This window comes from Ruditapes philippinarum, unplaced genomic scaffold, assembly GCF_026571515.1.
Source record: "Ruditapes philippinarum isolate M1 unplaced genomic scaffold, ASM2657151v2 ctg5347_1_1_1_1, whole genome shotgun sequence".
Taxonomy (NCBI): domain Eukaryota; kingdom Metazoa; phylum Mollusca; class Bivalvia; order Venerida; family Veneridae; genus Ruditapes; species Ruditapes philippinarum.
Window position 1 is genome coordinate 71182 of NW_026853221.1, and position 26693 is coordinate 97874.

The 26693-nt window shown below is 30.2% G+C and overlaps 3 protein-coding genes across 4 annotated transcripts; 2 read left to right on the top strand and 1 right to left on the bottom strand.

The window, feature by feature from the left end:
- Positions 1–249: 249 nt before the first annotated feature.
- On the bottom strand, positions 250–2304 carry LOC132736150 (uncharacterized). Its single transcript, XM_060723232.1, has one exon. It carries the CDS (start codon positions 2302–2304, stop codon positions 250–252), a length of 2055 nt encoding a protein of 684 aa, XP_060579215.1.
- Positions 2305–5729: 3425 nt separating this feature from the next.
- LOC132736154 (probable methyltransferase-like protein 24) lies at positions 5730–16975 on the top strand. Of its 2 annotated transcripts, none has more exons than XM_060723235.1 (7): positions 5730–5837; positions 8560–8606; positions 11610–11677; positions 11985–12113; positions 14508–14582; positions 15307–15445; positions 16316–16975. In XM_060723235.1, exons 1-7 carry the CDS (start codon positions 5780–5782, stop codon positions 16667–16669), a joined length of 870 nt encoding a protein of 289 aa, XP_060579218.1. In that variant the 5' UTR covers positions 5730–5779; the 3' UTR covers positions 16670–16975. The 2 variants fall into 2 exon arrangements, with proteins under 2 accessions (XP_060579218.1, XP_060579219.1); XM_060723236.1 differs by having other exon boundaries at positions 15307–15338; positions 16316–16435.
- Positions 16976–23237: 6262 nt separating this feature from the next.
- On the top strand, positions 23238–25058 carry LOC132736151 (uncharacterized). The gene has a single exon (XM_060723233.1). It carries the CDS (start codon positions 23238–23240, stop codon positions 25056–25058), a length of 1821 nt encoding a protein of 606 aa, XP_060579216.1.
- The last annotated feature ends 1635 nt before the right edge of the window (positions 25059–26693 follow it).

Consider the following 26693-nt stretch of genomic DNA (forward strand, 5'->3'; position numbering starts at 1 on the left):
GAAACAGAACGAGGTATTTTAAAATCAGAAATCGATTTTATATCACTTTTCATAGTTGACCGAATTTCACAAATGTCATCATCCTCTATTAAATCATCCCAATGATATTTTTTCTTCCATATTGATTGCAGAATGATCTTTCCTTCAAGCACCACTGGACACAGCAATCCTAGAGGATCGAAAACAGATGCAATCTGCTTTAAAATCATACGTTTTGTCAAAATGCTTTCATCACTCGACACAGATGATTCATTTAGAGTAAGTGTGTCGTTTTTTTGTATCCCATGTATGTCCGAGTACTTTGATAGAGATACTTTTTGTTTGGTATGTTGTCGGAATCATTTCATTTAATTGAGAACTATTTGATGCCCATTCTCTCAGATTCATAGAGGCATTAGCAAAGATTCTTTTACTAGTCTTGTACAAATCATATGCTTCTTCCCATGTATTTGTACCTGTAATAACGTTATCAACGTAGATATCTCCTTTAATTTTGTCAGCAATGTTGTTGTTGTATGTTTCTAGATGGCTCTCAAGAGTGGCACCTAACAAAAAGGGGCTTGATATTATACCAAATGGAACACGACAGAATCTGAATTCCTGAACATTATCACTACTGACAATTGGTCTTTCTATATCTTTTATCCACAGAAATCGTGTGACATCCCGCTGATCCTGCTGTAGGCCAATTTGTAAAAAAGCCTTTTCAATATCCGAAACTAATGCCACTTGATGATGTCTAAAACGCATCAATAATCCACAAAGATCACGAATCATAACTTGACCTCGATATAAACACTCGTTCAAACTTTTATTGTTTCTATCTGATTTTGCAGATGCGTCATAAACAGCACGTAATTTGGTAGTTGATTTGTGTGGGGTAATTACTGCATGGTGTGGAATATAATGCACTAAATCACTCATCGAACTTCTATCTATTTTCTCGATTACACCTTTACTAAGTTGGTCTTGTATCACTTCATTATATTTTTTCAACACTTCTGGCTTGTTTTTCATTCTTGCTATATTTGATTTCAATCGAGCTAATGCTAGCTCTCTGTTTTCTGGCAATTCTGGAGTTTCTTCTTTCCACGGCCATGTTACTTGATACATTCCGTTGTCATATATTAATGTATCTTTAAATTTCATTAAAGCAATTTCATCATTTGTATTATCTTGACTGTCTGTTATTCCTAACGATTCGATCTTCCAAAAGTCTTCCAACTCTGGTTTGGTTTGAACAACTGAATCAACACTAGCAAACACATTTGTGGTGCTTACACATACATTTGATCCATGCGTAAGAATAAGCATATTTGTTTCATTTTCATATACACTTGTTTCCTGTATTCGGCCTGTAAGTATCCAACCAAGCTTTGAAGCCAGAAGATAAAGTCCTGGTTTTACTTCCATTCTTTGACACATTACAATATCTAGGTAATAATCATTTCCTAGTAATAAGTCCACTTTTGATGACTCTCTATTTGATGAAAGATCTTCAGCCATGTTCAGATTTGTGAACAAATGTTTCATATGTTCGTCAGAAAATAATTTAGCTGACTTTTTCCTTACGTTTCCACTAATTACCGGTACAATATTGGCATTTATTTCAATGTATTTGCCAGTACTAAGTTTCAAGCACACTTTTGTAGAATATGTTTTAATTACCTTAGGTTTGTCCGATCCAAAGGTAACTAACTTTATTTCTTCTTCTTTTAATTTCTTTACTCCAAGTTTGCTCGCTAGAGACTCTGTAATGTATGTCCTTTGCGATCCCGAATCAAGCAGAATACGTGCATTTTCACTCGTAGTCCCAAATGGACTTTTTACTTCCGTTCTTGCTGTTTGCATTAAAACACTTTCATCACAGGACACAAGAGCACTTTCTTCATGGAGTTCATTGTTGTTCAATGAGTCTGTTATTTCAGGATTAACAACACAAAATTCACCTAATCTAAACTTTTTAGGACATAAACTACGATGGTGCACATTAAATCCACCACAGTATACACAATTCTTTTTTCCTTTACATTCAGTGGAATTGTGACCTAATTTAAGACACTTTAAACAGCTTCCTATAAGCTTTCCTTTTCGTTCTGCAATCGTGCGAAAAGTAGGACACTCATCACTCCAATGTTTCTTATCACAATACCGGCATTTCTTAAACTTCTTGTCAGCAACATTTCTTACTTCACTTGTAACCAGAGCTTCAGCTGAACTTAAAGATTTACCTGAATGGTCCTGTGTACTCTGGTTTCCGTAGAAAACTTTACGTCTTTGCTTCTGCTGGTTAGGAGAATTCATTTGTTTATATCTCCGTGATTCTGAGAATGGTAGCTTTTGCTCCGCTTTCTCACGAGCATTCACATAAGCTTTGAACTTATCGCGAAGATTTGCCACTGTTCATTTATCCTCTGTTCCTTTATGCATTTCAAGTTGAAGCAAAACTTCTTGAGGTAGTTTTGAACGTATCATAGAAACAAATACATCCTGATTTATGTTTTGATTCAGGACTTCGAGACTTCGAAGATGTTTTTCAACTTGGTCGAAAAATTCCCTCAAACTTTCAACTCTGTTATACGCTGGAGTTAAATTTATCATCTGATTGTAATGTAGATCAATCACTTCTTGTATATTCCCGAAACGTTCTTTCAAGATATGAATTGCCAACATGTAATTTTCGTCAGAAAGAGCGAGACCCATTACAGCACGTTTTGCCTCTCCGTACAGCTTATTTCTCAAATATGTGAATTTCTCAATATTTGACAGCGATTTATTCTTATGTATTGTGCACTCATACGAGTCCCAAAATTCCAACCATTTAAGCTTATCACCATTATATGATAGCAAGTCTAACTTTGGCAACTTTACCGATGATCGCATCGCTTCTATTTTCTCGTTCATTTCTAGAATTGTCTGTTTTTGTTTCATTCGACTAACAACAATATTTTGCATATCATGATGTAGTTCTAAAATTTGATGTGCACTTACCGTTTCACTTTTATGTTTTGCATCAACAAATTTATCCTTCAATTTGTTAAGATAGAAACACATTTCCACAACTCCTTCAATTTTCATCAAGAATAGATTTTATCAACTCGTCTTCTTTTTCACTAAGTACACATATCAATTTATCCGTTTGATTTTCAAGTTTTTCACGGAAAACATTCATTTTCTCAACACATTTTTCAGCACGATTAATATATTCCTCTTTGTCACTAAAATCAATATCACTTTCCAAAATCACTTGCGCATTTTTAATTTCCGTTTTTAAGATGTTGAGATATCTAGTCCGCACACCTTTCAGGTACGTGATGTTCGCCATTTTGAATCACTGAATGAACTTCCGACAATTTTTTACACTTTTGAATTTAATTCCATATTTTAGAACTTATTTATTTTCGATTTTCTATCCGGTTCGCGGGACCATCATTGTAGCAATCTTTACTACGCTGGAATTAAAATAAGTCTTTTACATCCTTTAAACTTTTATTTCTTTAATTTTCAACATAACAATCCTTTACTTTTAACGAACTAAAACGAACTAACCAAAACAAGATAACATTTCCTTTTATATACCACGTAATGCACGTAAAAATCATGAAAATCATGTACATATAATTAAACATCAACCCGCCGGTGACAAACCCGGCGGTTACAACAAATACCCGGCGGTCACAATAATTAAGTGCCAAGCCGGCGGATAAAAACAAAATAAACAATAATATTATCGCGTTCTTCGCGACAAAGCCAATACAATCAGACAATTTAAATATAACATACTTACATGTAGTGAAAACTGTTTATATCCCTTGATTATGAAACATGTTTGACGAATCACAGTTTACAGTGAAATATGTTTGTCAAACTAAAGTCTAAAGCTAGTGAAACCTGTTTGATAAACTTAAGTTATAGAAATGTGTTTTGAAAAATCGAGGTTAGTGAAACGTGTTTTACAAACCTAAGTCAGTGAAACCTGTTTGACTCACTTAGGTTAATGAAAAATGTTTGACAAACTTAGATTAGTGAAACGTGTTTGACAAACCAAAGTTAGTGAAACGTGTTTGACTAAGTTAGATTAGTGAAACCTGTTTGACAAACCTAAGTTAGTGAAACGTGTTTCACAAACCTAAGTTAGTGAAACGTGTTTGACAAACTTAGATTAGTGAAACATGTTTGACTAACTTAAATTAGTGAAACATGTTTGACTAACTTAGATCAGTGAAACCTGTTGGACTAACTTAGACTAGTGAAACATGTTTGACAAACCTAAGTTAGTGAAACCTGTTTGACTAACTTAGATTAGTGAAACATGTTTGACAAACCTAGATTAGTGAAACTTTTTTGACAAAACCGAGTTGTTGCAATCAACAATAAGAGAAACGTGTTGCACAGAACATGGTAATAGAACTATAGTGGACTAAATTTAGTTGGTAAAAAATGCTCTATATTACTCTTGTTAAGTGAACCCAATTTGAGTTCTTGGAGGGAGCTATACGTAAGATATATGAACTATAGTCAGAGAAAAGGGGAAAAAAACTTGAATTCCAGGTTAAATAATGTGTCCGGTTTCAAATAATACCCTGTTTTATGCTTAATTTGGGAAAATCACATTTTACAGAATTAATTTCACCACTTTGATGTTTGCATTAATTTAAATAATAGTGTACAACACAAAGCAATATATTTAAATAAGCCAGTTACCATTTAATATTTCTGTTCCATTTTCAATACCCTCCACACTGCATTTGGGAATTGTGTGTTATACCTGCCTGCATAAAATATATTAGTTAATTCATATAAATCTCAACTTCTATCCACAATTTTAAGTCTGGGTTAACTGTATATAAAGTAAAAAAAATAATGATTGCTATTTTGAATTTAATTGTGCACAATAGTTCACAATAATTAGAAACAACAAGACCATGCCTCCAAAGTCGTTAATTGCAGCTGGTGTGGTTGCTTATCTGGTACTTTATTAAATACATTAAATATAACCCTCCGGCAAACAACTAAAACATAAAATTAAAACAGACAAAAAAACACACTTATTAAATTTGAAATTGTAGGGAAAAATACAAAACACACTGCTGAAAAAATCAAGGTATTTAAGAATCTGGGGAAAATGTGATCCTCCGGAAGCATTATTCACAACAGAATTGAATGACCATTGCAGACCTGGATTGATTGATGTCCTTATCCGAAGATTGACAGAACGCGCAGTAACATTGAAATTGATTAGTATTGTACAGGACACCGCACTGCGTGAGACTCGATGTTTCAATACATGTTCTTATAGTCGCGAGTGTAGGGGATAGTTCAAGACACGACTTTATGTCACTGTTGCGTTAGAAAGCTATGGCAAATATTTGCTGTTTTTTTTTTTAGAATATTGACATTCTTTGTTTAGAGTCTGGTTATATATTACAGTTGGTGAGACATGTTGGATGTTCATTATAAATGTGAAGTAAAATAACAGATAAAAAAAGTATAGACATTTTAGCAAGTTCCTTTAATTATATTTATTTTGAACAATAATAGCCGAGATGTTCAGATCGCGATTCAACTTAGTAAGTCAGGTCATGCGTTTCTTACACTAAACGACATGTAAACTAGTTTTATTACAAGTTTTGTCAAACATTCAGCTTTATATTTCGCTTAAAGAACTTTCTAAAATACTTAAAGCGGATATATTTCTGTATTCATGATAAAATTTGATCTTCTTTAGTTATTGAATAAAACATATATTAAACAAATATCTTTTATTCGTACCGACAAAATGCGAAGGTATATACCCGTTGTGATTTTAAATGCAATGCTTCTCTTAGCAGTAATATATATGAGCCAATATCAGATTTCGCCTGTAATCTTGTCCTTTTCAATTTTTCACAAAATGCATGATAATTTTATAAAAAATAAATTTGCATGCTTGTAAGTACATAAAATATTGTTAACTAAGACATTTACAGGATAAGATATTCAACATATTTTTTTCTGGTAGTGTCATAAACCTAAATTAAAACTGATTATCCCCTGTCCTTAAGTCAAAATCCCAATTTCAGCTGTTTATCCTGTAAATTTGTATTACTAAAATACATATTTTTGTCAACTAACGCAAAATATAACCTTTTATATAATGTATTTATACAGTAAAAGCCTCAGTTAAGTATTTCAATTTGCAAAATGCAAGTTATAATTTTGTCCCCAACCTGTTTGACAAAAATGTCCTTCAAGTAACAGTAATATAAGTAGATTATTTTAGTTTAAGTAAATTGTTCCAGTGTGCTCTTCAAAAGAAGGTGATAGGTATAATACATGGCTACAGCAACAAAACATATGGGCATTTTAAATAGGATTTAGAAAATTGAAAGACATTGATTAAAGGTTGGAACCATGATTTCGAACAGTGTCCTTTAAGTAACGAGATTCTTATTATTTAAGTTATGAGAAAGATTCCCTTTTGTATTGCTGCTATTAGCAAATATGTTTCAGTCATGAATTAAATTATCAAAATTGTCTCCCTTATCTTATCTGTGTAAACAGACTGTAAAATAACCTGAATAAGTCCTTGCAGTAACTGTCCTTACAATAATGTTACTGCAAGTACAAAATCTGTTACTGAAAGTACAAAATACAACACATATCTTCTTTAACATATAATTATGGATAAAGATACGATAAACATTTTCTTGTTGGCATAATCTATTTATTATTAATATATTTATTCTATAATTAGACATTTATGCCATTTAAAACTTCTCCTTATGTTATTTTGTTATTCGAAGGACAACCTGTGTTATTGAAAGGACTTTTTAATTCAAAATCAATGTACTGTACTAACATATCTACATTCAACCTTGGAGAAAGTTTCCTTTTTGTTTCAGTATATATATTCAATTGGGCTATTTTTTGCTTTTACAGTACATGCTTTTGTAAAATTGAGGAAAATCTGAATAATCTTGCACCCTTTAGAATCCTCAACATTAAGTTACTGTAAGGACAATATACATCTTGTTGTAATTGAAATGCATGTCATTTCACAAAATAACTGTAACGATTTTAGAAATAAAAGTAATAAGGCAGTACCAGTATATTGAAGGAAAGTTCTTAGTACTTATCTCTACAGAGACTTATTTTTTGCATAGAATAACAGTTTACTTTGCAAAATAGAAATAAAACCTAACTTATATCATTCACAAGCAAGCCTTTAAGGCATTTTTACAAAAGAAAATTGTTGTCTTCAAAACTACTAAAATTAGTCATTAAAAAGTAGTCCCGTGAAACTTAGAACATGACTGTTTGTTTACTTTCCTAGTCCTATTTTGGCCTCATGTAAAATTCCTGGCATTATCGTACTTTGTGAACACAGTTTCTATTTTGTTTTGTTTGCTTAAAATGCTGCACCAAAACTCTTAAGGTCAGGTGGCAAATTTCAAGCTTGAATGGTTGAAAAAGACCCCAGGTTATTTCAGACAGAAGGGCCACTGACAATTTGTAAGCTAAATGATGGCTTTGTCACAAGAAAGAATCTCTGGAAATTTATTTACAGTCATTCAGGAGGATTAAAATTATGCATTCTAAAAGGTCAAGAACTTTGCATTTAATTTTAATTATTTAACTTAGAAAACTCCTGATTAAAAATATAGCATGTAATATCAATCTTCAAAACTTCTGATGATATTCTCTATGAACTTGTTTATAAAATTGACTGGGACGAGTTAAGACTGAATTATGCGAACTCACAACATTGCTTGGTTACCTTAAAGACTTGTAACTTTTCCCCATTTTAAATGTTTTTGTCATTTCAGTAACAAATATGTCCGTCCTGTAACTTTAAAAGAGAGCTTCCCTTACTTTTGCTATTCAAATTCAAGATCTATTTAAGAATAATTCAAAGCTTATTTTCATTTCTGTATGTTGTTAACATTTAATTGTTAGTTCAATGATACAAAATAAACGTAAATTTACAGTTATAAGTCCTTTCAGTAACATTCATTAGTCCTTGCAGTAACAAGCATGTCCTTGGTGTAACACAGATTGATTTCTAGTTCTGCAATATAGCAACATAGTAAAAGTTTATTTTTGCATTCAGATTGATAAAACTTACTCTGTTCATAAAAATAGAACAAGAAAAAATGATATTCTTATGTGCGTGCGAAACATACTGACATTGTTTTACTCAATTTCCTGTTTTGTTTACAGTTGAAGACGAAAAAAAGTCTTTTGTAGAGAAAAAAATACATCTATAAAAAAATCCCATTTCAGACTTAAACTGAAATTTATATAAAGTTGTGTTGTTTGTTTTGCTTTGTTGTTTAGATATTATTATTTTATTAAAAATGTAAAAAACGTTATCGTTACTGCAAAGACAAACAATGGTCAATATTGACCTTCTGACAATCATAAACGATATAAAATGGACGAGTTTATGTTGCACTTTGTAAAACTAGCTTTCAAATTCATATGCTTACTAGATGAGATAAAACTTTGCAGCTAAATAAGGTATTCATATTTGAATAAAATCAGAACCCTAATTCAGGCGAAATTTGATATTAGCTCATATACTAGCACCAAAGGAGGAGACGAGAGTTCACTTTGGAAAAGAGGTTTGATCATTTCTACCTTATTTTCGATTTGTTATTGTTAAATAATATTAACGTTAACAATAATTTGAAATAATGAAAACAAAAATATGACTGTCTTACAGTGTATGTTAATATGACATGTTTCTATTTTATATAGATGTTTCTCATTGAGCACTTGTATAGGTATAAAATATCTGTCAAAAACGCACTTTACAAAACGTGGAGAATATGATAGATAATGCACAAAAAAGTGTGTCCTTAATAAAATAGGCGAATCAACTCTTTATTTAATTTGTTTCTATTTTAATTGTGTGTATACTTGCAGTATATGTATTCATTTGTTTGTTCATTTTCAAACATGTAATCAATATTTCACAAATGGACGTATCTTTAAGGAATAACACTTGTTACATTAAATTTACTAATATAACTTAAAACCAAATCATTAAATACAAATATAAATCGATTTATAAATTGAAAACGCATAAGGCTAGATATGTATTGCAAATTCCAGTCATTCCAGTGATTGAAAAAAAAAATGAGTACCTCAAAAATGCCATGTTGAAATACAAAAAACATCATAATATTTTGGTCTGAGATATTTTCCTTTATTTGTAAAAAAAAATAAAATAAAAAAAAAATATTGTGAGCGTTAAGTAACGAGCACTGTTATTGTTACATATTTGTTAGATTATGGGAACTTTTTTTCCTGTTTATTAATTTATTTAATTTATAAAGTAGCTAAACAGCATTAATACTTTTATATACCAAAAATACGAGGTAAATTAACCCCCACCCTTAAACGTTAGTGCAGATTCAAATACAAAACATTTTTATTCAAGAATAATAAAGGTGAAATGTATATTTATAATATTCGATTATCCAAAATAATATGTATTGAGTTTTAATTAATATCTTGATCAAATTTGAAAATGTTTATATTTTGAAACAAACCAATATATCTGCTCCTCTTTTCTGTAATTGAAATTTCGCATTTCTCACATTTGTCTTTCCATCACGATGTTCACTTTACGTGTTATTTTGCATCACCACATCACATATATCTGTGCGAGGGGTAAACTGAAAACAAAATCGACCCGTACATTCAATCGGTCCAGCTAACATACGGAACGTCGGTGGTTCTACTTAGGTGTCCATTCTAATTGGAAATAGCTGAAGGATGTGCACCTGAGGTTTTCAAAACCACCCATTATTGGTTGGTGCAAAGTTTCACAAAGCTAAAATGAAAACAGTGATGTCATATTTGCAATTCTTAATGATCGTTTAGTTTCACTTTATGACAGTGTAAGTACATGGGACTGTAATCATAAAGCTCCTAAGAAAAAAATCGCTTTGTTTTTAAGCATTCACTTGAATCACAGCAGATGTTTGTTTGAAAATTATAGAGAGACTTAATTGATACTATTACACACTTGACCTTGAAAACTGATATGTATCTTTTATTAAGTTGGATACAGTTTTTCAACTAACTAGTCTTCTTATATCAGTCTTTTTATACAAGGCACGTATAGCAAAACTAACATGTATGTAGTCTTAATAGACAACCAACAAAGTTTTTCGTAAAGCCTAAATGACTGGCAACAAAATGATGGAAATGATAGTCGGTGAGACCGTTTATAAGCGGTTAAAAATTTAACTACTATTTAGCTGACATATAAACTTATTAATTTGATATGAGAAATGTTTGAAGAACAAAAAAAAATGTTGGTAAATTGTGATTGTAATCACTAAAAAGAACGGTTCATCTATCAATACTCATGAAGTGTCTACAGTTTTATTTTCTATAATGAAGACAAAAAACATAATTAACAAAGTAAAATTGAACGTTGATATATGTGATAAGATTCAATGGTTTTGTACGAAGAACACATGAATGCTCTATAAGTGCAAGGAAGTTGGTTCAAACAATATTTATTTTCCAAATAGATTTACACACATGTTATACAATTATACACAATCCAGTAATAACAAATAGAAAAATAATAAAAACAATCATTATGCTAGTATAACATACAGAATAGAGGATAAAGCTTTGTAGCTTATACTAAGCCTCGCTTCTGTCTGTCATAAGAATCTGCACTGACGATGTAACTTCATTTGAAACATTTTTGAACCGGAACAAAATAAATAAACGAAAAGGAAGAAATGGTTTTAATTAAAAAGAAAAACAGATAAAACATACCAAAAAATACAAAAAGAAAAATGTATTGATTTTTCAAAACATTTTAGCTACAGTAATTATCAAAGAGAGGAAATAAAGGTAAGGAAAGTCCATGGAGTATTGTAAGGAGGGGAAAAAAGATTTGAGATGTGTCGGTCTTTTTCAGGGATGAAGCGATTGTGGGTTTTAATTAGCGCTTAAGTCTTTGTGTATGTGTTATAAAGACTTGCACATGTTTTAAGATGATGTCGTTTTTGTCCGAGTCGAGAGATTTATTTCCAAACAGAAAAATGTGTAAAAGTGTAAAAGATATGGCTGACTCCAAATAGAGGACCAAAATATTTCGTTCCTAATATGAATTATGAATGTATAAAGGTTGTTTAAGCAAATATTTAGAAATAAAATGTTCCATACTTAACCTTGACCCACTGACCCATCACGCAATATCAAAGGAAAGAATACTAAGAGCAAGTTTCCTTTCTACCAAATATGAAAAAAATATCAATATATAATTTATTGACAAAGTGAAAACTAAATTTAAATAATTAAATAATTAGTGCAATTTACATCTATAATGGATTAAAATATCCTACAAAAAATATGTATGTTTAATTTATATATTTATGAGTATAATAATTGTAATCTAGATAAGTCAACAATGTACTTATTTGCTCAAAAAAAAAAAGTGTCGGCAAAATATATATAACAGATCCTGAAGCAAATAGTTAAATAACAAAAAAAAGAGAAACAAAGAGAAACAGTTAAATGTACATGTACTTAGTATGCTGGGCGATATACTAATTTCAGTAATATATATCACCATATTTATATTTTGTTTTCAGCAAGAAATCCTTAACTTAACATCCGACATCACCATTATGGAAGACAGCTTGTACCTCGAATATGAAAGGTTACTACATACAATTGTTTTACTTAAAATAGGTTCAAAAATGAATCGTATAGGGAAAATGTGTTATATACATTTATAAAAGGGCATTCATTTTCTTCAAACGAACCTAAACTATCTAGTTATAAAAAATAAATGCAAATGATTCGAAGTCCCATCTACAATATAATCAAGGAAGTGCTTTCTAAGTTTCAATACATTTCATACTCATATTTAAAAACAAACAACATAATGTATACATGATGTTATATTTCACGGTGAAGTGAATAATATATGTTGTTGTTTTTTTGTTATCTGATGAAAAACATAGGTATGTCACAACACTGCAAACGGATTGTGAACATATTTCAAGATGCGAACCAAGCAATGATGCAGGATATGACATTTGTATTGACTCCGCATATGTGCCAACGCAACCTTGTCTTGTTTATTCCTTCGGGTAGGTGAATAAGTACACAATATTGTTTTTATTATAAACCAATTCCTTACTTACAAAGCAGAAAAATAAATGCGACAGACTTTAGTTCAATTGTTCCCTATCTCTTTTCTACTTACTACAAAGATAAAAACTTATTGAATATGACAATCATTACAAGACTAATTTAGAAAGAATGCCAACCTTCAGATAACATTACTCAGATATTAGACAAGGTACATTCCCCATTTCCAACTCCGAATGAAATGAACTCAGAGCGGGATAATATCGCACACAAACATGTTTTCCTGTAAATACTGCGCCGATTTCTTTATTTCCTTTTGCAGTTTTTTAATAAATTGATATAAGTAAGATTTTGAATGGATTTTTTTCTATCAAAATTACTTTTTAATAGACCCTTTCATTTAAGCGAAAACCGTCGAATAACTTTCCTTACCGGATGTGACGTAAATGGGGATTCTACTATACAAATCGCGTAGAATGTTAGCTTATTGAAAGTTAAAATACTGATCGTAAATTTCGATTATAACATGAACAATTTGACTTATGGATACATAAATTTCATATCAAGAATATAAAAACCAAAAATACAAAAACAAAGATTCAGATTAATTCTTGCTACATGGTAAAACATCGGACTTTCAAAGTGAATTATTATATATATATATTTGATTTAGTTCCTGGCATGAGATTATATATATACACGGAATTATATATATATATATATATATATATATATATATATATATATATATATATATATATATATATATATATATATATATATATATATATATATATATATATATATATATATATAATGCCAGGAACTAAATCAAATTTTAATATTTTATTAACACCCATACACAGTGATAACCTAATATAAATTTAAAGGGAAATTTTTCTAGTTTTCTGTGTGATTTTCTATCATTTAGAAAATTCCGTGTATTTTGTGACAAAAATGAAAATAAGATTGTTATTTTGTGTAATGCTTTTTTTTCCAATAGCAGAATGCATTCTGTTGACACTTATTGATTCTTTTCTCATTATGCCAGGCAAAATATCGTTGAAAGAACCAGTGTAGGATATAACGTTTATAAATATTCCTGATAGAACGAAAACCATGTGTACATGACTTTTATATCGTTCGATTTGCAACAGACGAACAAATCTATTCGTATGATTATGAAAATAAAGACCCGTTCCTAGTAACCAATGGGCCGTAACCTATCAATAAACAGGGTGCGTACGATGTTTATTATACACGCGGCACTTGACTGTGATATCATAATTCACCAGGGTGCATATTTTAGAGTTCATTTCAGTGTTGTTATATTTTCTGGTCCTTCGGGATCATTGATGTCAACATTATTAAGTGTTGAGAATTGAGTACCGCTCAAGCCGGTGCTAGGGGGCCTGAGGGATGTTGCACCTATTCATTATCCCTGATGTACAGACTCAATCAAACCGAGTCTGCAATTCTTATGTTATTTTCTTGTGATTAATGCTTCCGAGGGATCACTTTGTTTCAGAATTTTATAACATTGCATCATATTACGTCACATTTGTTAGTTGTCAAAATATTTATAATCCGAATTTGGATATTGATCATTTAAAAAAAGATAATCAGAATATGAATTAAATAAATAAATATCAAGTTTAAGATATCACTTTACAAGCTTTGATGTAATTGGCAGATGAACGATTTTTTAGAGTTGCTTTTTTGCCGACACAAATAGTATTCAATTATGTACATCCAAAAGAATTTTAACTTTTTTTTACATGAACACATTTTTAAAACTATATAAATTCATATTATTGATTTTCTATGTCTTAGTACTGCTAAAATCAAAGTTATTTTTAATCAACCAGTATCTCGAAATTAATTATTACGCAGCCTTGTGTCAAAGCTGCAGAATACTTACAGTTTTGAAACTCAAAATATTTCTTGGGAACCTTTTATTAGAAGAGACATAAATATCTGGTATTATCATGTTAGTTCGGTTTAATTGCCTGGTTAAACAAGGTGCGACAATTTTCATTATTTAGTATCAAACGAAAAATGTAAGTATTTTCAGTAAATTTCCATATGGTATTGTATTGAAACAAATAGTTTACCTTATTATGGTGAACAATAATATCATTTTATTCATTTGATCATTCTTTTTATATTATACATTTTTAAATTACACAAAATGTTGGCAATTTTAATCTGCCAATCTTACAAGAGAAAGTATTAAGACCATAATATCCCTTTATTAATATAAAATATCGTATCGGCAATGTCAATCGTATTCACCCATGACGTCATTCAAGGGCAACAACTTAAATCCGGTCTTAAATGAAAGGGTCTATACTGTTGATGTATTATATTTTCCTACACTCTTCTTTCTGTAGCTCACATTTCCATTTTGGATTTGAAAATGACGTGTACAGACGATATAACTGCGAAATACATACATTTGATCCAAGGTAACTACAAAAATTAGGTCATAAAATACAATTGACTAGCAATGATGGACAATACTATAGTTTGGCTGCATATTAAGATTGAATAAATGACATGATAAACAATGTGCAATTCATATTTTCAAAAACAAAATGTCATAGCAACAGTGATAATCATTTTTCTTCAGTTTGTGTATTGTTCTACAAACACTAACTGAGATGAATAAAAACGTGACATAACATATAACACATAAGTCAATTTACGTTATAGTTAAACGAATTTCATTGATTGTTATAGGAAAATAATAAGCTAGTTCAATAAACTGTTATGCTCTGTGAATTGTAGGCTAGAAAAAAGACATAAAGATATACTATGCTCATCCTTAAGTAAAAATAAATAATCACAAACATTGTTTGAAGTCTATATATTTTTTATAAAAATATGTTTAATGTTAATAAAGGAATTAAAACATTATGCACTGGAAGCTGCATTCTCTATTACGAGATAAGTAAAGTTGGTACTTTCTTTAAACAAAACTACCTCTTTTTTTACATATATTCGTAGTGTAACCGCCTATAGTGTGTAAAGTTTTAAACATGACATATATACCTTTTTGTTGTCAAAATAGGTGCTTTTTTATATTTACAAAGAAACTGCGTATATTTTTATATCTAATGCAAGCATATTTTATCTTTAACTTCATGCAAAATTGACCAAATAATAAATATTACCATTTATCATTTTCAGTATGCCTATAGCTGGACATCGAATCCCTGAAGGTATAAATTTCCATTTAATTGGATTATCAGACTTTGACCATAAAAGTATATTTGGCTGGAATATGAAAACATTGTCGTCCATAAGAACGCTTCTTAATCACAATTCTGTAAGTTTGTCTGTCTATGTTCTGCATATATATTCATTTTATATGATTAACAAAATTGTTATTTGGTAGATCAACTATACACATCATATCAGACTAATATGAATTTAATATTACACATTAATTATCTCGTAAATAAATTTAGCTTTCATCAGATTGAGTACTATGGCATACTTTTACATTAAATTGCTTGATTTAGATTCACACTGTTTGTTCATACAAAACGACTAAATAGGTCGTGGTCATAAGAATATCAACAATTGAGTCGACTCCGCAATTAAGACCATTTATTTCATGCTTCCCACTGTTTAACTGTAATATATATCAGATGATTATATTTTGATAAACCACTAGTGAAAAAATGTTCACTGTAGCCGAACTATATCTGAATGCGGATGAAAAGAATATCATAACTAAATGGAAAAACAGTCAAAAATAAATACGGCCATACGTACATTTTGCCTTTTTCAGAGAATGATAGTCGATGTTACCATGCATCATGCTAAAATTTTACAAAATTAGAGAAATTTAACAGAATAGAGCTATATTTCAAAAGTTGATGATGTAATATCATTTAATTTATATGATGACGTCATAAAGGAGAGTGCACGAAGTAACGCGATAAAACCAGTTAAAATACTTAAAATCACTTATTAAGCATAAAATAAAAAGAAAAAAATATTTGTTTTGCATATAAGATTGAAATATATTTCAATTGTGAACACCAGTTATTCTATGTTCACTCGTGGCTATGGCACTCGTGAAAATATTGCATCTAGTGTTCACTCAGTGAAATATATTTCAATCTTACATGCAAAACAAACAGATCTCCTCTTGCCTTTTGAGTGTATATATTTTCTATTGTTTTTGCAGAAGGTCTTGGACATTCTTAAAATAGACATTGAAGGAGATGAATGGAAAGCAATACCGCAAATCTTAGCATCAGTATCAAATAAATATATAAAACAATTGGTGATTGAAATTCATTTCGGCCGACGTACTAATGGCTTAAAGAAAGATGGTTTTATGTCTTATATGCATAATTACTGGGGTGATGCAAATCCATTTGTACAGTTAGATACCTTAAAACAGTTGGACAAACATGGATTTAAGATATTCAGAAGTTATAAAAATAAAAGAGCTAAACTTCAACTACACTATTCTAATGAAAATATTGTATTTACAATGCATGTTGTTTCATTGAAAAACACAAACATATCAACATGATGCCATCTCATTTGCTATACTTTGACATATTGAAGATAAATAACAATTAAGGGAAACTAGATCAATATGTTCATACAACAAAGTATATAATCAAAGGTATGTACAAAAATTTCAGATAAAGTGCAGTTTTGGTAAAAAATGTCTGTGTAAATATAGACCTTAATGTTCACATAAGTGGTTCAAATCAGGAATGAAAAAAAGTCAACTGTTTTAATGAGACCTTTATTAGACCTTTATTTTTGAGAATTAATTAGTGTGGTTATAAATGACAAGTTCTACATGTGTTGTTTTATTTCGGGCACAATGTTTGGGTAAATTGACGTAGTTTTCGAAGAAATAGGCCATTTGAACTACAGCTTAAGATCAGTTTTAGCATAATTAAAAATAAAACAATCGACAAGTTAACACCCTTGCCAAGTTTAAAAAGCATTTATCTTCATGAATGTAATATCTTTAGTACCTTGAGGTTTATTCAAAATTCCATACGGAAGATGAAAAATTGGCGATTTTGCTTAATTTCATGCATAAATTCTGACAGAAATAAGCAATGTCAGAATATTTAAATACATGTACGAAATATTTTTTATAGGCTGTAGATTTATACTAATTTTGAAAGCGCTCTTTTTGTAAACAAAGTCATTGGTAAGTTTTAAAAGTCATGAAAAAACAGTAGTAATAATTTAAAAAAGGACGGTATTTTTTTTTACAATAGCATTTAATAAAATGAATGCTGAAATCCGGTGTTGCGTGATAATCACATGAGCGTAATATTAACACAGTTTTTACATGACTTTTAAAACTATATTTATAGTGTTTATATTGTTGTAAATTTGTTGGGTTCCAAAATCGATATTTGTATTCTAATTATTTGTTCTACCTTACGGTATCGTATAATAATAATTCGACCTCACGTACAACTATTTATGATTTGGTACTTAGGTTGATTTGTTCAATTGTTTGACCTTATGACTATATAGTAACAGAATATTTTGTACAATAATCATTAGTACTATTATAATACTGTACAAAAAGACGTTAGTCGAATGTATTGAATGTGTCACTGGGTATTTAGAAATTAGGTCTTAAATTTATATAAATTATAATGTCGGATATATACAAAATATTAAAGATATGTTATTATTCCATTATATATATTTATATTTCCTTTAATTAATATCAGACTTATGTCGAACACATTATTAAATCGCAGAAGTTTTGAGAAATAGTCACAAGATTCTTTGCATGTTTTCAATTTGTAATAAAAGTATCTAATCTTAATTCAGCGTTCGTGTTAGTTACTTATATACGTTTATTGTTCTTTGTCACAAGAAACACGTTCAGTTGAGATATAGAATGTTATTTTATGAGCTATTTTTACCGCTCTGATCAATACATAAATGATCCTGTTAACCACTTGTTTGTTCTGGCTTTTAGCCAGGTGTTTTGTTATACAGTAATACATTTCTTGAAAATTGTTACTTGTATACTTATTTAAAGAGAAAAGACTGCTATGTGGTACTCAGGAAGGAAATACATGATTATGTCTAAAGATCCTGTATGTTGTGATCAAAGTAGTAAACCACATTAAATGAAATTATATATATGTACAGAATTATGCAAATAAAACAATTTACAAAAATCGGAGAATATGTAAAATATGTATGCAGATATGTGTGCACATAATATGTTATCATTAAAATGTATGCATCAATTTCTTATTGTAAAAATTGACTAAAACTTTATAGAAAATAAATTTCTAAATGCCTTCCTTTATTTACATGAAATGTTAAATTCGGTAAAATCTTTATTATTTTTGCTTTTTGGAATCTACAATATTGATAAATCTTAATTTGAGCATCATATTTATAATTTAAAACTATAAAAAAATTGTGTTACAGGATCTTATAATATTACGTATTAAGGTCGACTCCAAAGAAGAATTGCTATTTAGCATATATTGAATGTTACAATGGTACCTCAGCAATAAGTGCTTATTGCTGAAATATAAGCTGTCGAAAAAATACTAAACCCAAGAAATCGTAATTGTTTAAAAAAATATATTGCTTCAATTTATTAAGAAAGTGTCTTGTATATCAATACGAAAAGACTTATCATTATTTGTTTCCATACTTAGGTCGTACCAAAACAAAAATCTTCGATCATTTAAAAAATGGAACCTTATCTAAATTCGAAAGCATTCAGAATTCGAGATAGAGGATATTCATTTTTTGAAGTATTTTTTGTATTATCTGAAACAAACACATGTTAATGTTAATGCTAAGCAGTTGTTGTTCGGTCATCTTGGAGTTTTATTAAGCGGTTATACAATGCTGGTTATGTATATATTCTTTTTTTTCCTCCAATATTTGAAGAGCATAACATATATACATACATAAAATACAAATATTTACATGAAATGATAAAACACAAAACATGTTATGAAACACAGCATTAATAATAAGTGAAGAGAGGCAATTTCCTTAAGACTGCACATGTCGAAAAAGAAGTACAGGATCAAAAACTAAGGAAATTAATCTTATACAACAGGAGTTATATTTGCTGTCAAATTTTCTAATATATCATATGAACATGTTTCTTATATTGTCTTATATTATAATATTAAATACATTCTAGCATATACTGTGGAATCCGCAGAGTTCAATGCTTATCGAAACGAAACACAAGAACTGAACAGCGGATGAGACATGAAATTACAGTTTTATTTTTGTTTTAACACAGTCTATTGTAATGTAATATCACGATGTATTTCCCTAAACTCTGAAGTTAAGACAAAGCTTTACTTGAAATATATGTGGTCACTTACAAAGCCTAAACAAATATGTAAGACATGAGCATAGCCGGGCATTATAATCAAACGCAGAGTTATAATCTCTAAAACCCGACAAAATATCGCACAGTTGGTTTCTCTCATCTTGTATAATATAGTCTAGATAGGCATTTTTTCCTATACAATTCAAAATATATAACCACATATATCTTATGGAGAGTAAGTTTATTAGTCAACTCATTACATTTGTTACATTTGTTACAACACTCTATATCTGTATATGAGTATAATCTTCCTAGAATATAAACAGCATTGTAACATGCATCTTTCATTGAGCGATTCCCTTTACATAAAGACCAAAACAGGCAAATATTCTCACCCTGAAACACAGTGCTTATATGCTGATAAGACATGAGCCCTTGCAAAGTTTCGTTTCTTTCATTGATATACCACTCATGAACTTTCCGTTTAACAGCGATTTTCCAAGCTTGTTTCTCTGGGAATGTACCACATACAGAATACACGTCTAGTACATGGAGCAAATTAAATTTACTTAATAGCTTATACATATCAGGAATATATCCGATCACTTGTCTATGTACAAAGAATTGTTTTGCAATATATTTCTCTGGGAGTCTGCAAATCTGACCAAAGAATATCAGTTTGCGTTTAGCAATTTCAGCTTCAATGGGAAACATACCTAATGCACCAAGGGAGATAACTGTCGATATATTGCGGGGTATTTTTTGTATACACTTAATACATTCTCTGTGCGCTCTCTCTAAGCGTAAAATTGCCGATGACTGCACAGAATTCCATAGCTCGCGGCCATATAAAGCTTTTGGTAGAACAGTAGTATAGCAATTGAGCGTGTCTAGACCACCCCACCAACACAAACAATATCTTCTCGTTATACCCTCAAATGGAAAAGTGTAGAAATGCTTAAATTATGATAATTATAGTACCCGGTTCGACCCCCACCAAAAAAAAAAAAAAAAAAAAAATAATGGGATAACGGAATGAAAACTATTTCAAGGTTGGAAAAAAAAATATCATCCCGTTATACCCCCAAATTGAAAAGTACAGAAATGCTTAAATTATGATAATTATAGTACCCGCCAAAAAAATTAAAATTGTAACCTCTAGAGGGATCCCTCGAAAAAAATATTAAAGATGTAAGAAATTGGAGACATGAAAAAACTGGGAGAAAGTAAGTATTATAGTAAAGAAATATAAAGAAGATCTAAAACTCAGTAATCTGTAATTGTCCTTTATATTTTTATATATGTTTTATGTGATGCAAATAAATTATTTATCGGAAATCAAAACAATATTATTTTATATTTTCACCAAAAGTTTAATATATTCAATGTATTGATCTGTTAAGTATTGACAACTTTCTATAGTCATTGAAGTATATATTTCTAAAGACATATTGATGGCAATAGACGGTGGTGAGATTTGAATAGATTAAATCGATCATTGAAAATAGTTACATGGCTGTCATCACATGTTCATTAGTTACCTGTAAACATACTGATGCGGTCTTTCATTTCAAATTAGCAGTTGTGAGAGGACGTCTGAGCTTTTTCATGCTTTTTATGTAGGATATAAACACCTATAATTAATAATGTAAGTACACATTTTATATATTGTTTCATATATTCTAATATAGTTTATCTTTTGAAACATTGTTTAACATTTTAAAAGTGTTCCCCTTTTACAGTTATGTTTATAATTAACCTGACTGCCAATTTATTAAAAACTATTAGTATGTGAGTGTTTTACCGTTTCTTTCTATTTAGTTTGTTGGATTGTATTTTATTTTGTAGATAGAATACAGCGGAAATGGAAAGTGTGGAAAGTGCTTCTCCATCCCTTGAAGAAACACTTCTGAGTAATGATGATGCTCATCAAAAACTTTTGGATTACAGTGTCGCAAACTTTGCGAATTTTTTGTAAGTTATACATGTTTTGATTTATTTAATAATTTTGTAATTTCATAATCTTTTATAGCAAAGTTAAATTGAACTACTTTTCATTTGAGTATGCTCCTGATTTTGTTAAAGTAATAAGAAAACTCCTTAAAATGTATTATTTCATTGTAAACTCCTTTCTCTTTTCCCGCCGCATGCTTTATATGCTTTTCTTGATTATTTTCCCGCCTTTTATTAGTATATAAGCTTAGATGATTTAGCATACAAGTCAGAAAATTATTTAGGTTCTTAGTGTGTAAGGTCTTCTTGAAACTACTTTTGGATTAAAATTAAAGTGATATATTTTGGATATTTAAAATTATTTAGTTTCTGTGGTTACATTTAAAGATAAAAAAGAGTTTTATATTGAGCATAGTAAAATTGATGTTTGTTAATAAATCATAAAAGTTAGGTATCATATTAAACTGTAAAACGTTTCTTGTGTTTAGTTCTATTTTCTAATATTAAAAAAGTAATTGTTATAACAAATAGTTATAACAAATACTTAGTAGTAAAAAACATAATACAAAGGGTGAAATAAATTCAAACACTGTTTCAGTGTGGTAGAAAGATTTCAGTCTATGAAACATAAGTTAAAAGAAAAAGAAAGTCTACCACATTGATTTGGCGCCGGAACCCGGGAGTGTAAATTAAAGTTTAAAATATTGTTGTGTAGTGATGTAAAGTGTTACTTAATAAACAGTTTTAAAACGTAGATTGCTGGTTGCTAGCTATGCCATGTTAGATAAAGTAGCTATATATCGCGTATTTGTGAAGTGTTATAATTTTGTTTTCGCATTCATATGTTCAAAGTGATGTGTATTAATGCAATGAAAAGTGTCAGGAGCAAAGTGTAAAAAATGTGTTAAAAACAGGAATTGTGTTGTGCTTTCATGGATTATACAAAACATTAAAAGGAAATACATAAAGGATATTCCCTGAATTGTGTGTTGTGAAAAACTTGGTAAACAAAATAAAACTAAACATATTTCATATTTACGAAATGAAACAGTTTTAAACTGAAATTTACTGCTTAAGTTTAAATATCATACACTTTAAGTGTTTATAAAATTAGGTGTTTATAAAATTAAGTGTGAAAATGACTACACTCAAATATCTTAAAGGAGTACGAACAAGGTTCGTGAACACATTAAAAAAGGAGATACATAATGGAAAGGAACTTATTAGTCTAGATTTAAGTGACGTTAATAAAAAAGAAATATTATCAAAAGTGATAGTGTCAATCGATAAACTACAAACATATATGTCAAAACTTGAGGCTCAGTCAGAAAAAGTGATTGTTAGTGCCGAGGAGCAAAAAGAAGATATAGAAGACCAAATAATGTCTGAAGATACTAAATTGTTAGAAAATGCGTTGGAACTGACTCCAAGTTTGAAAGTGCTTGAAATACATCTAAACGATTTGATAGAAAGTGATACAATTACAGGTGAAACTAAACATGTTGATAATACAGAATTAAAGGAAGTTATTCAGTTGCAAAAGGAATTATTTGAAAGTAAAATGATAGAATTTTCAAGTTTTAAAAAGAATAATGTGAAATTACCAAAACCTGAAATTCATACTTTTTATGGCGATAGACTTAAATGGACTGAATTTTGGCAGTCTTTTGAAAGTTCAATACATTCAAGTGATACTCTTAGCAATATTGACAAATTCAATTACCTCAGGAGTAAACTTACTGGTGAAGCAAAGGGTGCTATAGCAGGATTTTCGAATGAAAATTATTCAGTTGCAATTAAGACCTTACAGGATAGATTTGGAAACATTCAAGAAACAATTGATATGCACTACAATAAGATAGTGAATTTAAGATCAGCGAATGATTCGGTGGAAAGTTTACGACAATTATGTGACTCTGTTGAAAGACATTTGAGAAGCCTTGAGGCTCTTGGTCAAAATGTCAATCAAGACTTGTTTGTGTCGGTGTTAAAGTCAAAACTGCCATCAAATGTGTTAAGACAACTTGAAATAAAAAAGGGTTCGAGTAAAAAGTGGACCATTGTGTTATTACGTGGCATGATAATTGAATATGTTACTGCTTGTGAACGTGCTTCAACAGTTAAAAGTGGTTTTGTCAAATCTGAAAGGCATTTTGATAAAAATAAAAGTCAAAACAATCATTACCAAAAATTTTCTAAAGACAGTTATGCACATTCCACTAAACCAGTACTTGGAACAGCATTGACAACAAATTGCACAAAAGTAGGGCAGAATAGGAACAATTCTATAAAATGTAGATATTGTTCAAAGAGTCATTGGAGTGACGAATGTCCACAATATAAAACAATAGATGAAAGAAAGGGTTGCTTAAAGAAAAGCTGTTATAGATGTTTAAAAGAGGGACATAGTTCAAAAGAATGTCAAAGTAGAAAGAAATGTGTGTATTGTAATGAAGAAAATGTACACCATAGAAGTTTGTGCCCTAAAAAATTTAAGAAAAGTGTGATTAAAGAAAGTGCGCATGTAACAGAAGAAGGAAATGAAAGTGAAAGTGAGCAAAGTCAAAATGATGAAAACGTGCTTTTATCATATGGCGAAAAGGTTGTAATGCAAACAGCAAGTGCAATACTGTGTAATGAAAATAAACTGATTGAAGAAGATGCGAGGATTTTGTTAGATTCGGGTTCACAAAGAACATATATAACAGAAGAGTTTGCAAAGAAATTAAAATTATGTAAAGAAAATGAACAGGAAATAACTTTAGCTACATTTGGAAGCAAACAGTCAAAGAAGATCAAAACTGCATCTGCAAAAATTAAACTGAAATCTAAATTTGGTGAGGAACTTGAGATTACTGTGAACATTGTTCCGAACATCACCGGTGTAATACAAAGAAGATCGGTGAATATTGAAAATAGAGAGCGTTTTGATGAATTAAAAAAGAATTTATATTTGGCCGACAAAATTCCAGAAAAAGATGAAAGTGACAAAATTGATTTACTGATTGGAAGCGATTATTACCTAGACATAGTAATTGGACATAAAATTGAAGTTCAAAAAGGTTTATATCTGTTATCATCAAAGTTAGGTTGGATACTTACTGGAAGAACAGGAGAAAAATGTGACAATGATTGTGATACGAATCTATTAGTGATTGGTAATGAAATGTGTTTTCCAAATGCAGAAGATTTATCATGTGTAGATGATTGTATTTCAACTAAAGTGGATATTGAAAACTTTTGGAAATTAGATTCTATTGGAATAAGGGATGAAATAGTTAACTGTGATGATTCCAATGCCATGTCACAATTTATTGAGAATCTTTCGTACAAAGATGGTCGATATCACGTGTCTTGGCCGTGGAAAGATGAAACCCCAGATATACCTGAGAATAGACAACTTGCAGTAGGTCGTCTAAAATCAGTCGTCAGAAAACTTGAAAACCATCCTGATTTGTTACAAAAATATAGTAGTGTCTTGAAAGAACAATTAGAAAATGGAATCATTGAAAAGGTGACACAAAATAAAAGAGATGGACTGTGTCACTATTTACCTCATCATTCAACAACGATAGTATATGACGCATCCGCAAAAACAAAACTAGATCATAACAGCTTGAATGAATGCCTTTATAGAGGAACCTGTTCTATTGCGATGATTTAAATGTTTGAAACATTTATAAGATTTCGTTAAGCATAAAATAAGGTATTGTATCTGATATTGAAAAGGCTTTCCTCCAAATAGCATTTAAATACTGATCAAAGAGATGTTTACAAGATTTATAGGCTAAAAGACACCGAAAACACATTCAATTGATAATAATTTACAAAGAGGTTTAGATTTTGCCGTGTTCCCTTTGGTTGGTAATCAAGTTCCGTTTATACTTTTTGAGTTATTGAAGTACCATTTGCGATTCTTACAACAACGCTATATTCCAAACAATTAAAAAAGGAATATCTATATGGATAACATTAATAAAACTGGTTGTAGATACCAGTACAAACAGGCCGAAAGAGTGTTACACACTAGCGAAGCAAATCCTTTAATGATGCAAGTATGAATTTAAGAGAGTGGGCGTCAAACAATAAACAAGTAACAGATTTGTTTTCTGTCGGTGATAAAGCAAATGAAAGGATCATGAAAGTTCTCGGAATGAATTGGGACAGTGAATCTGACACATTAACAGTAAAGCCTTGTAAAATATTGGATATAAATACTGTTACAAAGAGAACAGTTTTAAAACAAGTCGCTAAATTATTTGATCCTCTTGGAATGTTTGCTCCTGTTACTTTGAATGGAAAATTGCTTTTGCAAAAATTATGGATAAAGCATTATGATTGGGACGATAAGCTTAATGATGAAGATGAAGAAAATTGGAGAAATGTGGTTGATGATATAAACAAAATATCAGATTTTAGAATAAACAGATGTGTTACTTTTGGTGATCAGTTCAGTGTAACAAATTCTCTAGTTTGCTTTTGTGATGCATCAGCTAATGCATATGCAATATGTATTTATTTGGTGCAATCTGGTGAAAATAAGTGCAATTCTGAACTAGTATTTGCAAAAACTCGTCTCGCGCCAACAACTAAAGTCACCATACCGAGACTAGAGCTTTTAGCTGTATTAATAGGATGTAGATGCATTGAATTTGTACAGAAGGAATTAGAACTACCGATAGCGAAAGTTTTTCTGTTTTCTGACTCTCAATGCGTGTTGAAATGGATCAATACTGAAAGACCTTTGTCTGTTTTTGTTGGAAACAGAGTAAAAGAAATAAAAAAGCATAAAAACGTACATTTCCTATATGTCCCAACTGAGGAAAATCCTGCGGATGTGGCAAGTAGAGGCTGTTCTGCAGAAAGTTTGAAAGAAAATAGAAAATGGTGGAAAGGTCCTATTTGGCTAATCAAAAACGAATGTGATTGGCCAGTAAAAAGTATTGGTACCTTACAGACAGTTACAGAATATTCTGAAAGCATCATACCTTTGTCTGAAAATATAACAAATGAGCATGAAGCAAGTATCTTTAGTGAGATCATAGTCAAAAACAAAATTTCAAAGTCTACAGAGAATAAAAATGCGCCATTTGAAATAAAGTATGACAATTATTCCTCAGTGACAAAACTTCTGAGAGTGACTGCCTTTTGCCTACAATTCATTAAAATCTTAAAAGGCAAAAATCTAAATAAGTCAACATTAAACAATGAAGACATTTCAGAAGTAGAGGAATGGTGGATAAAACATATTCAACATAAATCATTTCCTGAAGTATATCTTAAATCATCAAAGAAAAGT

Excerpts from the sequence above, each read along its gene's own strand:
- LOC132736154 (XM_060723235.1), top strand. The coding sequence starts at position 5,780 with ATGCGAAGGTATATACCCGTTGTGATTTTAAATGCAATGCTTCTCTTA. Across the intron at positions 5,838-8,559 it reads GCTTCTCTTAGCAGTAATAT|ATATACTAGCACCAAAGGAG; the intron begins ATATGAGCCAAT and ends TGATATTAGCTC. Across the intron at positions 15,446-16,315 it reads CGCTTCTTAATCACAATTCT|AAGGTCTTGGACATTCTTAA; the intron begins GTAAGTTTGTCT and ends TTGTTTTTGCAG.
- LOC132736150 (XM_060723232.1), bottom strand. The coding sequence starts at position 2,304 with ATGAATTCTCCTAACCAGCAGAAGCAAAGACGTAAAGTTTTCTACGGA.
- LOC132736151 (XM_060723233.1), top strand. The coding sequence starts at position 23,238 with ATGCACTACAATAAGATAGTGAATTTAAGATCAGCGAATGATTCGGTG.